We start from the raw sequence: 15,491 nt of genomic DNA on the forward strand, positions 1-15,491 counted from the left end.
AGAAAAAAGAATGGAAAGCAGAAATAGCTAAAGAAACCTGACCCTGGAACAGGTTTCTAGACAGAGCTGGCATGCCATATGGGCAACCCTACCCCAGAGAAATAGATACTGCCAGAATGTTTTCATTAATTGTGTTACGTTGTTTAGGTTCTGTTAAATAATTTTTAAACATTTTTTATAAACATCTTTATTGGAGTATAATTGCTTTACAGTGGTTAAACATTTTTATTTGAAAAATCCATAGTACGTCTTAGAAGGTTTGGCCGAGTTATTTATATGTCATTCTGAATTGATCCTGTTGTTTAACACTGCTGAAATCTCTTGAGTTTAGGGTGACAATTTTAAGGGACTTGGATGCCTAGGGAGAAGTCACTGGAAGATATGAGAGCTGTATACTGGAAGGGGAATTATCAGATTTGTAAACATTTTTTTCACAATTTAAAATTATTGCAATTATTTCATAATTAATTGTACTATTAATTAACCAAATGTCCCTTTTATTTGTTAACTTTTACATTGCTGTCACTCATATTTTTATCCTTTGACTTATTTTTCATTTTTATAGATAAAGTGGAGAACTTTAGTGAAGAACATGAAAAAAATAGTCACCATATTTACAAAAATGCTGAAGACAGTACTAAGAAACCCAATGCAGAAACTACAGTGGCTTCTGGATACAAAGCTGATGAAATCAAAGAAACAAATGATACTTGGAACTCCCAGCTTGGAAGAAGGTCAGAATCTCCATCAGAAACATCTTCAATCAAGGGATCTGTAAGAACTGGTTTGTATGAATGGGATAATGACTTTGAAGATAGCAGATCAGAAGATTGTATTTTAAGTTTGGATAGTGATCCTCTTTTGGAGATGAAGGATGAGGATTTTAAAAATCGGTTGGAAAATCTAAATGAAGCCATTGAAGAAGACATCATGCAAAGTGTTCTTAGGCCAAGCAACTGTAGGACGTATTGTAGGGCCAATAAAGCAAAATCCTCACAAGGAGCATCAAATTTTGATAAGCTAATGGACGGCACCAGTCAGGCCTTAGCCAAAGCAAACAGTGAATCAAGTAAAGATGGCCTGAATCAGGCAAAGAAAGGCAGTGTAAGTTGTGGGACCAGTTTTAGAGGGACGGTTGGACGGACTAGAGATTATACTGTTTTACATCCATCTTGCTTGTCAGTTTGTAATGTTACCATACAGGATACTATGGAACGCAGCATGGATGAGTTCACTGCATCAACTCCTGCAGATCTGGGAGAAGCTGGCCGGCTAAGAAAAAAAGCAGATATTGCAACGTCTAAGACCACTACTAGATTTCGACCTAGTAATACTAAATCTAAAAAGGATGTTAAACTTGAATTTTTTGGTTTTGAAGATCATGATGAGACAGGAGGTGATGAAGGAGGTTCTGGGAGTTCTAATTACAAAATTAAGTATTTTGGCTTTGATGATCTCAGTGAAAGTGAAGATGATGAAGATGATGACTGTCAAGTGGAAAGAAAGACAAACAAAAAAAGATCTAAAACGGCTCCATCACCCTCCTTGCAGCCTCCTCCAGAAAGCAGTGATAATTCCCAGGACAGTCAGTCTAGTACTAATAATGCAGGTAAGACTTAAAAAAAAAACTACTAGTAAACGTGTTTTTCAGGCTTAAATAACAGCTACTTAGTTTCCTCCTGGATACTCAGTTTTAGCTTGCTACTACATTTAATTTTAATAGGAGTACCTATTTAGTGCCGAAGATTACCTTATCCAAAGATAACAGCATTTAAATGTTAATAAAGTCCCACCTTTTAAGGAACCAGTTTGTAAATTGGGGAGTCTTTTCATATTTGTATTTTTTTTAAAGGAATTCCTTTATTTTTATTATTTATTTATTTATTTATTTATTTATTTATTTATTTATGGCTGTGTTGGGTCTTCGTTTCTGTGCAAGGGCTTTCTCTAGTTGCGGCAAGCGGGGGCCACTCTTCATCGCGGTGCGCGGGCCTCTCACTATCGCGGCCTCTCTTGTTGCGGAGCACAAGCTCCAGATGCACAGGCTCAGTAGTTGTGGCTCACGGGCCCAGCTGCTCCTTGGCATGTGGGATCTTCCCAGACCAGGGCTCGAGCCCGTGTCCCCTGCATTAGCAGGCAGATTCTCAACTACTGCGCCACCAGGAAAGCCCTCATATTTGTATTTTAATTCTACCATTAGCACTTGAGAATTTTAAAGTGTGTGTGTGTGTGTGTGTGTGTGTGTGTATAGGGATACTGAACATCTTGATGTTTCAGCTTTGAAAAACTAAATGCAATGGAGACATAAGGATAGATTTTGGTCATTTAGAACTATATTGATATTAGGTGGTTGTAATGAGGGAAATATTAGAAAATTAAAATAAAAAAGCGTAATCAATCAATAAATGTTAAAAAACATTCTAAAGAAATCTTAAATTTATGAAGTTAAGATTAAATCTTAAGAATCATCCTCGTAAGTTGACTTAATAAAATTAAAAAGTGCTAGTTAAGTATTTATACACTCTTATCAGTGAAAAATTAATTTGTCCCTTAAGATAGTAGGACCAGTAATGACTTGAAGTCCTTGAGGAGTTGATAGTCTCCACTGAGAGACAAACAAAAGAAATAGGTTAGCTTTGCTATGAGTAAGTCACTACTTGACAAGGGCTTTGTTAAGTGGATTGACTGCTGAGCGAGGAAGAGTATGTGAAAGCCTCTGGGATACAGGGGCTAAATTTATTTGTATTTAACCAAATACATTTTTCCTATATCAGTTTACTTGTTAAATAGAGCTTTTGTCCTTTTAGGGTCATAGAACAAGAGTCATTATGGTGAGTTAGAACTATCATAGTAGGGACTTCTCCTGGTGGTCCAGTGTTTAAGACACCACGCTCCCGGGACTTTCCTGGTGGTGCAGTTGGTTAAGAATCCGCCTGCTAACGCAGGGGACACGGGTTTGAGCCCTGGTCCAGGAAGATCCCACATGCTGCGGGGCAACTAAGCCCGTGCGCCACAACTACTGAGCCTGTGCTCTAGAGCCCATGAGCCACAACCACTGAAGCCCACGCGCGTAGAGCCTGTGCTCCGCAACAAGAGAAACTACCACAATGAGAAGCCCGCGCACAGGAGTGAAGAGTAGCCCCTGCTCTCTGCAACTAGAGAAAGCCCGTGCACAGCAACGAAGACCCAATGCAGCCAAAAATAAATAAATAAATAAATATATTAAAAAAAAAAAAAGACTCCATGCTCCCAATGCAGGGGACCTGGGTGTTCTGATCCCTGGTCAGGAAACTAGATCCCTCATGCCGCAACTAAGAGCCCACAGGCTGCAACTAAAGATCCCATAGTATTTTTACATATAGATTCTCTTATAGAGTGTCTCATACTTGAGGCTACCTACCATTTTGCTTCATTTGGCCTAAAAATAGGTTTGCTAAAAATAAGAGTATTTTCAGAATTCAACGTTGTGTTGAATTGCTCCTGAAGAACTGAAGTTTGCTGCAGCCTTGCTAGTCGCTTGAGATATGACTGGTTAGACAGCTTTACATTTGCTTTCTCAGGAGGGTGGTTAGTAATTATGTACTGAAACCTGAGCTCCAGTCCTGCTACAACCTTCTTAGCTCTTATGCTAACCTTGATAGCAAGTTATCCTAAATCATTAGGCTCCCTTTGAAAAACGTCATGTTGATACCAAATATGTTTAAAAATTAGAGACTGTTTGATTGATATATCCAAAGTTGGAATCTGAGTCTTCATACAGTGTATGAAACAGCAAACATTTTTCAGGGTTGGGATAGAGAAAAGTCTTCCTAGTTTTTAAAAAATATTTATTTATTTAGGCTGTGCTGGGTCTTAGTTGCCGTACACGGGATCTTTGTTGCTGCGTGCAGGCTCTTTAGTTGCGGCACGTGGGATCTTTAGCTGCGGCATGCGGAATCTTTAGCTGTGGCATGCGAACTCTTAGTTGCAGCATGCACATGGGATCTAGTTCCCTAACCAGGGATCGAACCTGGGCCCCTTGCATTGGGAGCGTGGAGTCTTAGCCACTGGACCACCAGGGAAGTCCCCTTCTTATTTTTTTCTTTTTTGTTTTCGTTTAGGCTAGAAAAAAATATAACCATTTGGAAATTAATGTAATCCTTTGGTTAGTTTTGTGGGAGTACCACAGACCACTGAACTGCATTGTACTAGGTCATTCTGTATCTTTTGCCAAGGATAGCTATATCCTTTTTTGGTTTTTTTTTAAAAATGTGGCCTCTTCAGATGTAAGCAGGCATTCTTTGAAGGCCAACATGATTCAGTGTACTTAAATTCTAGAAAAATGTTACAGGTACATATCACCTGATGGGGTGTGTGTGTGTGTGTGTGTGTGTGTGTGTTTAAACTAGACCATGCCAGTGTTAATGTTGATAGATAACTAGCAGTTATATGAACTTTGAAGAACAAATTATTCTGGAAAAGAATTGATTTTGCCAGTAAAACTGGAGCACATACATAGCAACTAGGTTTCTGATTTTCTTTTAGAGTAGGGGACAAGCAGGGAGTGAGCACGGGAGAATGAGACTTAATATCATTGGAGTATTTTGTCAACTCTGTGGTGCTTTTATTCCTTTATTTTATTCTCCCCACAATATGCCTCTTTCTCCTCAAAATGTTCATAGGTTGTCTGGTAGATAATTTGAAATAATAGAAAGCTAGCTAGTTTTGATTACCATTTCAGAAAACTTGGATTTTACAGAGGATTTGCCTGGTGTGCCTGAAAGTGTGAAGAAGCCCCCAAATAAACAAGGAGATAAATCAAAGGAAAATACCAGAAAGATTTTTAGTGGCCCCAAACGGGTAAGTAAAGCACTATCAGTGATTTGTATTATTGTTGGAGGGCTCAACTCTTAATTTTTTAATTTAAAAATTACTAACAAACATCGTGGCAATTAAATTTTGTCTTTCAAAGGATATATGTAAATTATTTTTTAAAAGCATTGTAACCATTTTTTGAAGTGTTGTAAAACATATATAACATAGTCTTTATTATATGCAAGTGTACAATTCAGTGACATTAAATACATTCGTAGTGTTGTATAACCGTCACCATTACCTATAACCAAAACTTTTTCATCATCTCTAACAAAAACACTGTACACATTAAACAATAACTCCACCTTGACCTTCCCAGCCTCTGGTAAACACAGTTTTACTTTCTGTCTCTATAAATTTGCCTATTCTAGGTGCCTCATATAAGTGGAGTCACACAATGTTTGTCTATCTGTGTCTGGCTTATTTCACTAAGCATTATGTTGTCAAGGTCCATCCCTGTTGTAGCATATATCAGAATGTTTCTTTTTTACGGCTGAATACCAAATTTTGTTTATCCATTCATCTGTAGATGGTCACTTGGGTGGTTCTCACTTTTTGGCTAGTTGAGTCCCTGCTTTCAATTGATTTGGATACTTAAGAGTGGAATTTGGAAAAAAAAAAAAAAGAGTGGAATTTGGGGGACATATGGTAGGTCTTTGTTTAACTGCCAAAGTGTTTTCCACCTTGACTGCACCATTTTTATATTCATATTAGCAATGCACAAGGTTTCCAATGTTTCCACATCCTCACCAACATTTATTTTCTGAGTTGTTTTTTTTTTTTTGATAATAGCTATCCTAATGTGTGGGAAATGGTATCTCATGGTGGTTTGATTTACATTTTCCTAATTATTGATGTTGAGCATCTTTTCATGTACTTGTTGGACATTTGTATATCTTTTTTGGAGAAGTGTCTATTCAGTGCCCATTTTTGAATCAAGTTGTTTGGTTTTTTATTGTTGAGTTATAGGAGTTCTTTATATATTAATGTCTTATTAGATACATAAATTGCACATAGATGTTCCTATACTGTGGATTGTCTCTTTACTTTCTTGGTAGTGTGCTTTAATATCAGTGAAGTCCAGTTTATCTATTTTTTTCTTTTGTTACGTGTGCTTTTGGTGTCATATCTAATAAATCATTGTCAAATTGGATGTCATGTACCTTTTCCCTATGTTTTCTTCTAGGTTTTATAGTTTTAGGTTTTACATTTAGGTCATTGATCCATTTTGAGTTAATTTCTGTATATAGTGTAAGTTAAGGGTCCAGCTTCATTCTTATGCATTATATAAGTCATTTTAATATGGTCCAGCATAGGTATTGAGAATAATTTGCTTGACTTTACCTTTTTTAAAAAATATTCCTTTACTTAAATAGCTTGTATAGTGTTAAACAGTTTTGTTATTGAAAATTGCAGTTAGAAGTTGTTGACATTTTTTGTAGATTGAACTACTTTTAAGCAACTAAAGAATGAGTGTGTCCATATTATCTGGCCTCGTTTTATTTTTATTCTTTTACCTCTGTAAACAGCCAGTTAGGAATCTTTTCAGAGTGATTGTGTTATACTTTTTGCAGCCCCAGGTGCTCACCCCCCACCAGAAAAAAAAATGCTTAATGCTCATTTCAACAGAGCTAACTTGCTCTGGAGCCAGGGGCCAGGGTAGTGTGGTGTAATGGCTATAGCCCTTAATGCTTAGGTGAGGTTTTGGTTTATAAAATTGTGTATGGCATGTGTTGATTTCTAGTGTAAAAGTTATACATGTTTTGGTCTCAGGACTACTTCACATTCTTAAAAATTTTATTAAGAATCCCAGAAAGCTTTTGATTATATATGTTATATTTATCAAATTGGAAGTGAAAACATATTTCAAAGATACTTATTAATAATTCACTTAACAGTAACCCATTACATGTTAATATAACATTTTAGCGAGAATTATTTTCTTAAAAAAAGTAGTGAGAAGAGTAGCATTGTTGTACATTTTTTGCAAATCTCTTTATAAAGTTTGGCTTAGTAAAAGACAGCTAGATTCTTTGGGATTAGCAGATGCAAACTAGTATGTTTAGGATGAATAAACAACAAGGTCCTACCGTATAGCACAGGGAACTCTATTCAGTATCCTGTGATAAACCATAATGGAAAAGAATATGACGAAGAATATATATAACTGAGTCACTTTGCTGTACAGCAGAAATTAACCCAACATTGTAAATCAACTATACTTCAATAAAATTTTTTAAAAAAACAGCTAGATTCTTATATCCTCTATATTCAGTATTTTTCATTATGTTGTTTTAGTTGAAAAAATATGAAGAAAATCCAGCCTCACATGATAAGTAGTTGTATTTTAAGTAGCTTTTTCAGATAATTATGGACATTCTTTGTTGACATTACACCAAAATTGAAAAAAATGGGAGTTTCTTTTATAAATTTATTTATTTATTTATTTATTTATTTATCTATGGCTGCGTTGGGTCTTCGTTGCTGCGCACAGGCTTTCTCTAGTTGCGGCGAGTGGGGACTACTCTTCATTGCGGTGCGTGGGCTTCTTACTGCGGTGGCTTCTCTTGTTGCAGAGCTCGGGCTCTAGGCGCGTGGGCTTCAGCAGTTGTGGCTTGTGGGCTCTAGAGCGCAGGGTCAGTAGTTGTGGCGCACGGGCTTAGTTGCTCTGCGGCATGTGGGATCTTCCCGGACCAGGGCTCGAACCTGCGTACCCTGCATTGGCAGGCGGATTCTTAACCACTGCGCCACCAGGGAAGCCCCGGGAGTTTCTTTTCTTTTTTAATATTTATTTATTTATTTGGCTGCGCCGGGTCTTAGTTGTGGCATGTGGGATCTAGTTCCCCAACCAGGGATCGAACCCAGGCACCCCCTGCATTGGGAGCACAGAGCCTTACCCCCTGGACCACGAGGAAAGTCCCTACCCCAGGAGTTTCTTAAAGATTAGTTGCAGCTTGGAATCTAAAACCCTGCCAGTGAACCTTTCATAATGTTGCATTAAAATCTGTTGGTCTGTCTTGCCTTTGAATGGATCTTTTACACATGCATGCTTTGTAACATTATACATTGGTCATTTGGAAAATACTGGTTAGACTGACTTATCTAAATCTTTCAATGGTGACACACTTCATTATACAGTATCAAAAATATCATTAATATCACTGCCAAACTCATCAGAAAAGTCTTTTAAGTATTGGGAAGCTATCAAGTTCACAGTTCTCCAGAATTTTAGTTTTTGCTTAAAAGTTGAAATTTTTTCATTGGCAGAAAATACTTCAGGGAAAACGACTGGCAATGACAGGCCTACTTTGTTCATTTTTGAGAAAATGTCTGCCTAATACCCAAGTCTGTATAAGCATAGTTTGTCAGTCTTTCAAGTAAAGAATGGTGTTCAGAAAAAAAGTGGCTAGTTCAGCTTGAAACTGGAGCCAGTAGTGTTTTTTTTTATACAACCACACTTTGTATGCAACAGAAGTGTTTTAGGCGCACTGGTTTTGTCACATAGACCATTAGTGCACTTAGGGTTATGATTTAATAGTAATTTTCACTCCTTTATCAAGGGCTTTTTTCTTATGTGAAACTGGCATTTTATTTTTTAACTGTGAAGTATGTAGCGGTGAAGAATATGACTACTTATATACAGTTCAGAGCCCCTACCTTGATTCATGCTGAGGCACCAACAGCTTTACCCAGCATTGCTTTTGCACCATCCCTGCAAATATCAACAAAGTGAAAAAGGCAAACAGCATATTATTATTGTGAAAATGGTTTTGTCTTTGTAGACACCCTGGAAGAGTTTCCTGAGTCCTTTAAAGCATTCTTTATTTCTCCCACCTCAACTTTTTATTATAAAAAAGTTAAAATATACAGAAAATGTAAAAAAGCAATGTGATGAATAACTATATTCCTCTATCTAGATTGATCCCCACCCCCCCCACCAAATCGTCATAATTACACACACAGTCCCCTTCCTCTTCCCCTTTTTCTCTTCTCTTCATATATGTGTGTGTGTGTGTGTGTGTATATTATATAACATTTTTTCCTGTTGTATTTGAAAGTAAGTTGTTGAGATAGCATGCATTTCTTAAGAAAAAAGACAATCTCATACCTAACTGTGGTTATATGATTATAATACTTAAGAAAATTAGTAATTCTTTGATATAGTCCTATGTCCAGTCCATATTTAGTTTTCCTCAGCTGTCTCCAAAATGTCTTTTAGTGCTGTTTTTCTCCCCAAACTATAATCATTTACTTGTTATGTCTCTTTAATCTTGAGCAGTCCCCTCATCTTTTTAAAATTCCCCATGGCACTAGTTTTTTGTTGTTTTTTTTTGTTTGTTTATTTTTTGTTTTTAAGAGCCCAGGATATCTGTCTTGTAGAATGTTTCACATTCAGAATTTATCTGATTGTTTCCTGATGATGTAAGTTGTTACTCCACTATATTAAAGTAGTATGGTGTCATAGAACACTGGGAGTAAGTCTCTATGTTTGATTAGGCTGAGGTTAAACATATTTTGGCAAGAATGCCTCAAAGTAATATTGTGTATGTTGCATCACATCGGAAGGTATGTAATACCTGGTTATTCCACTCAAAATTGTTTGACCACCTATTGAAGGTTGTGACCACTGGATCTCTCCAAAATAAAAGTATGTTTTTCCTTTTATAATTTAATTAGTAAGCTTCTGGGTGTTACTCTGGCAGCTCATGAATATTCTGTTCCCCATTATTGTTTCACCTCATCATTTTAGCATCCATTGTTGATTTTTGCCTGCATCAGTTATTACACTGACAGTTACAGAATGGTGAGTTTTCTAATTGCGATTTCTTCTACATTTAATAACTGGAATTTTGTAAAAAGGGAGTTTTCTTTCTCCCCATCCCAACCCCGAACTCCTTTCACTATAGACTCAATAATGTTTACTTATTAAATGTATTTATAATAGATTTGGCCAGAGTAAACCATTTCAAGCCATTTCTTGTGTCCTTTTGATATAGGCCCATCATCTTTGAGCTTTTCTTTTGCTTTCTGCACAAAAGATGACCCAGGACTTATCTTGTGCTTTCAATCATGGACCCATCCAAGGATCCTGATCCTTGGTTCTTTTTGTGGGGATTAGTACTTAGAAACCCAGAACTAAGTGCTGGGTGTGTTCATTGCTTCTAGGCTCTTTCACTGGACAGAGCTATGAAATACGCTGAAAAATAAACTGAGTTCATATTGATAGTTTCATTTCAAATTTAACATTTCAGAATTTGGTACTTAGCTTTCTTGCTTTATTCTACAGCACACATTACTTTTTAAATTATAAGACCAATATTATTATGAACAGTAAATACACTAAGTGAAGTTAAAATTTCTTTCCAGTTCTTTTTGTCTTTAGATTATTTCACTAAGGATGGAGTCATAGTAATGTGTTCAAAAGTTTTGAAGTAATTTTTATCTTGTGTATGTTAATTCAGTATTTGAGTTCATTTGTACTTATTTATGTTCATTTTTTTAAACTTAGTTTTAAACTTAATATTGGATATATTTCTTTCCTACTAACACGACTTAGGAGGCAGCAGTGTACATGTACTTGACCCGATTACGAAGGAATCTCTCTGGCCTAAAGTAAATCAGGTCATACAACCAGGTAGGCAGAAGACCTATTTACTGTTGATGGATAGTGTCAGAGGAAAATTAAGAAAATCATTATTAATTTATGAAACCAAAAGAGCTATGAGATTGAACTCATTTAAAAGATGTAATATAAGTAAAGCCTGCCTTAAAACAATAGTCCTGATCTAATCCCCAAAGAGTCTTCAGTAAATGTTTTAATTTCCTTTTTAACCTCCTATTGAAAGGTTTGCCCAAAACCCTCTTTAAGTGGAATTGTGTCAGAATTTTTTCACTTAGATACTACTACTATTTAGGTGGATCAGTAAGATTCAAAAATGAGACTTTGATCCAGAGTGTTATAGTACTTTAGTAAAAAGTAATAAAAAATGCTTTAGATCCCATGGAAGTTATGTATCCTTATGAAAATATCTAGGTAAAGAATTTAGAAGCCTCCTTCAGGAAGAGAGCAGCAAGAAGTTAAGCAGTATAAAATCCCTAGCTCTTAAATAGGTCATCCATTTGTCTTCAAGACAGCTAAAAGACTACTTAAGAGTTGTTTAAAAGGAGAGAACCATTGAGAAACAGAAGTAGTGGAAATTTAACCTATTGAGTTTTGATGAGTATAAAGGAATACAGGAAAGAAATGGGATCAAAGTTTTAAGCATTTATAGATTAACAGAGTGGAAAGAATAGATTTGTTTCATATTTGAGAAATCAGGATTCATGTTTTCGATGTAAAAAGGATAAGCTCAGTTCTCCAAGGAGTTTTATGTAGGTTATCCCCCAAATCTCCAGAGAAAAAGGAAAGGCAGGGGTCACTAGGTAGGTGGGCATAGGAAATGTACTCAGCAGTTGTTCCATTTCTCCATTATAATAGAAATACCCTCCTGTAGCTGATAGGTCAGTGGGAGTATCTGGGTCTTCTGCATTCTGATTAAAGGCACTAATGACCTCATTTCTGAGTGGTAGAGAGGTGGCCCACGTCTTGCAGTGGCAAATTTTCCTCCTTACCTATCAGGCTTTCTTAGCTCATGTTTTGGATTGAATAAAGCTGTTGTGGAGGGTAGCCCTGTACATTGGAGGATATTTAACAACATCCCTGGCCTCTACCCACCAGATGCTAGTCCCGTTTTCCCCTGCTCCATGCGCCTCCATTTCAACCAAAAATGTCTTGGACATTACTAAATGTCCTATGGGGGTCAAAATGGGCTCCCCTCTCATTGGGGGTATGTGTGTGTATGTATGATTTGAGAGTAAGTTGTAGACTTAATGCTGATTACTCCCAAATACCTTAGTCTTTACTTTCTGGAAACAAGAGTACTCTACTCTATAGCTATAGTATACCCGTCAAAACCAGGAAGCTAATAATAACATTGATATAATAATTCAGTCTAATCCACAGATCCCATTCAGTTTTACCAATTGTCTCATTAATGGCCTTTATAGCAGAACAAATCACACATTACTGCCCCCTCCCCTGCATCTTCCAAAGAAAGAACCCATGATCCAATCCAGAATCATATGTTGTATTTAGTTGTCACAAGTCTCCACCCTCCTTCAGTCTGGAACATCTGTGTCTTTCCTAGTCTTTCCATGGCTTTGACATCTTTGAAGAGTTAAAATCAGTTATTTGTTGAATGTCCCTCAGTTTGTGCTTGTCTGATGTTTCCTCCCGATTAGATTTAGGTTTTGTGTATTTGGTGGAAATACCTCGGAAGAGGTGCTCTGTTCTTACTGCATCATAACCAGGTGGCGCACAATGTCACTTTGTACCATTACTGTTGATGTTAACTATCCCTTGAGGTCTGTCAGGTTCCTCAACTCCTCATCAAACCTTTTTTTTAAATTATTTATTTATTTATTTATTTATTTATTTATTTATTTATTTATGGCTGTGTTGGGTCTTCATTTCTGTGCGAGGGCTTTCTCTAGTTGTGGCAAGTGGGGGCCACTCTTCATCGCGGTGCGCGGGCCTCTCACTGTCGCGGCCTCTCTTGTTGCGGAGCACAGGCTCCAGACGTGCAGGCTCAGCAATTGTGGCTCACGGGCCTAGTCGCTCCACGGCATGTGGGATCTTCCCGGACCAGGGCTCGAACCCGTGTCCCCTGCATTGGCAGGCAGATTCTCAACCACTGCGCCACCAGGGAAGCCCCCTCATCAAACTTTTACCCACTAGTTTTAGCATTGATTTTTGCCTGAATCAATCTTTACTATGATGGTTGTTGAATTTTTTTTTCTAATTACATCCTGCCTTCTCTAGTTGTTAGTAGTTGGCCTTCTACTGGTAAGGTAGATTTTTTTCCTCTCCATGTATATAAAAGAATATACGTATTTATATATTCATTATATAGTGTATACATTATATATTCATTATTATATATTCATTTAAGTATTTATAATTTTTTTTAAAATTAATTAATTAATTTATTTTTGGCTGTGTTGGGTCTTCATTGATGCGCGCGGGCTTTCTCTAGTTGCGGAGAGCGGGGGCTACTCTTTGTTGCGGTGCGCGGGCTTCTCACCGTGGTGGCTTCTCTTGTTGCGGAGCACAGGCTCTAGGCACACGGGCTCAGTAGTTGTGGCACGTGGGCTTCAGTAGTTGTGGCTCGCGGGCTCTAGAGCGCAGGCTCAGTAGTTGTGTCGCACGGACTTAGTTGCGCGGCATGTGGGATCCTCCCGGACCAGGGCTTGAACCTGTGTCCCCTGCATTGGCAGGCGGATTCTCAACCACTGCGCCACCAGGGAAGTCCCTGTAAATTTCCTTATGTCAGTATGAACATGGATTTCTGTTTTATTCAGTCATTTGTTACTGTTATTTATTTAAATGATAGTACTATTATTATTTCAATACTCAGATTTTCTTAGACTTGGCCTGTTCGTGTTTTTTCAAACTGGTTTTTAACATGGCCCACCATTTTGCATTTCCTTACTAATGACACACTAAGATGTTCAAGGCTCATGATGCACATTCCCAGTTGTGGAATCAACCATTCCTCCAAGGACCCCTGTTTTCTTTTAGTGGAGAATGATTTAAAAATAAAATTTGGTCGCCAAGTATGGTCATTTCTTCTGGGATGTCATTGCTTCTAGGCCTTCTTTGAGTTAACAGAGCAAGGAAACACGTGAATATATGCATTTTCTTCCTCTCTCCCTCGCCCCCCACCCCGTCACCACACAGACACATACTTATTTCATATCTATGTATATTTAGAACCATGAGTTCACACTGATACCTCCAATTCTAGTTCAACACCACATGTTTTATTCTAGCCTTCCCACTTTGCACATTTTACTTCTCTTTGCTGACAGTGAGGAATCTGGTTCCCAGTATCCTCAATAGATTTACGTATTTGCTCAGTCCTCTTGTATATAGCCAATTTCCTGACCACACAGGCCATCACTTAGTGCCACCAGCCAAGAGGTCCCTCTTCCCTCTCTCTATCTTTCCATGTTAGAAAACATTAACTTGGGAATTCCCTGGTGGTCCAGTGGTTAGGGCTCTGCACTTCCATGGCTGGGGTCCCAGGTTTGATCCCTGGTCAGGGAACTAAGATCTCACAGGCCGTGTGGTGCAGCCAAAAAAAGAAACACAAAAAACATTAACTTTTTAAGCTTGCTGGCTGCGAGAATTTTCCCCAACACCTCACCAGGTATATAGAGAATTCTGTTCATAACAGAATTGAGGGCTGGCTGGGTGAACACATGTGGCAGAAAGATGAGGAAGGTAAAGTAAACTTCTGGTAAGAACATATTTGAAATGATTACTCAGAAAAGTTGTCACTTGCAAGGGAGAAAAGTAAAGATAGAGTTTGAGGGATTAAGTTGAAACATACCTGGTTTTAAGTACCTGTTGTTTCTGTATGTGGTTTTATCATTTGATAATTTTTTAAAAAATAAATAAATATTTATTTATTTATTTATGTTTGGCTGTGTCAGGTCTTCGTTGCTGCGCGCGGGCTTTCTCTAGTTGCAGCCAGCGGGGGCTACTCTTCGTTGCGGTGCGCAGGTTTGTCATTGTGGTGGCTTCACTTGTTGTGGAGCACAGGCTCTAGGCACACAATCTTTAGTAGTTGTGGCACGCGGGCGCAGTAGTTGTGGCTCGCGGGCTCTAGAGTGCAGACTCAGTAGTTGTGGCGCACGGGCCCAGTTGCTCCGCGGTATGTGAGATCTTCCTGGACCAGGGCTCGAACCCGTGTCCCCTGCATTGGCAGGCGGGTTCTTAACCACTGCGCCACCAGGGAAGTCCTGATCATTTGATAATTTTAATAGTTTTTTTTTTTCTTTCAGTGCCATCTTATTTCTGATCACTGAATCCCATTATTTGTAGTTGCCATGTATGGGGTTGGCTAAAATGTACGTTCAGTTTTTTTCCATAATATGGCTCTAGTAGTGCTTAGTTGTCATTAACTTCATTTGAAACAATTTTTTTAAAATTTGTTTATTTTATTTATTTTTGGCTGCGTTGGGTCTTTGTTGCTGCATGCAGGCTTTCTCTAGTTGCGGTGAGCAGGGCTACTCTTTGTTGCAGTGAGCGGACTTCTCATTGTCGTGGCTTCTCTTGTTGTGGAGCACGGGCTCTAGGCGCACGGGCTTCAGTAGTCGTGGCACGCGGGCTCAGTAGTTGTGGCTCGCGGGCTCTAGAGCGCAGGCTCAGTAGTTGTGGTGCACACGTTTAGTTACTCCGCGGCATGTGGGATCTTCCCAGACCAGGGCTTGAACCCGTGTCCCCTGCATTGGCAGGCGGATTCTTAACCACTGCGCCACCAGGGAAGTCCTGAAACAATTTTGTTAGATTGTATGTGACAGCTGACATATCAGCGTGCATTAAAAAAAAGATCAGAATTGGTGAATTTTTGTGTAGCCATTTTAATATTGAAGATGGAAGAAAACAACACTTTCGGCATATTATGCTTTATTATTTCAAGAAAGGTAAAAACGTAACTGAAGCGCACAAAAAGATTTGTGCAGTGTATGGAGAAGGTGCTGTGACTGATCGAATGTGTCAAAAGTGGTTTGCAAAGTTTTGTGCTGGAGAT

General features: G+C 38.2%; 1 protein-coding gene across 3 annotated transcripts in view; it reads left to right on the plus strand.

Annotated features, from left to right (window-relative positions):
* The window catches only part of WAPL (WAPL cohesin release factor), a 77,136-nt gene that overhangs the window by 24,510 nt on the left and 37,135 nt on the right, over nt 1-15,491 (plus strand). For 2 of the 3 annotated variants that reach the window (XM_007174568.3, XM_057530821.1), the window contains exons 3-4: nt 566-1,609; nt 4,721-4,839. In XM_007174568.3, the coding sequence (XP_007174630.1) occupies nt 566-1,609; nt 4,721-4,839 (1,163 nt within the window). The remainder of the gene's footprint in view (nt 1-565; nt 1,610-4,720; nt 4,840-15,491) is intronic. The other variant, XM_007174569.3, reaches the window with a different exon arrangement.

Source organism: Balaenoptera acutorostrata, chromosome 16, assembly GCF_949987535.1.
Source record: "Balaenoptera acutorostrata chromosome 16, mBalAcu1.1, whole genome shotgun sequence".
In the NCBI taxonomy this organism is placed as follows: domain Eukaryota; kingdom Metazoa; phylum Chordata; class Mammalia; order Artiodactyla; family Balaenopteridae; genus Balaenoptera; species Balaenoptera acutorostrata.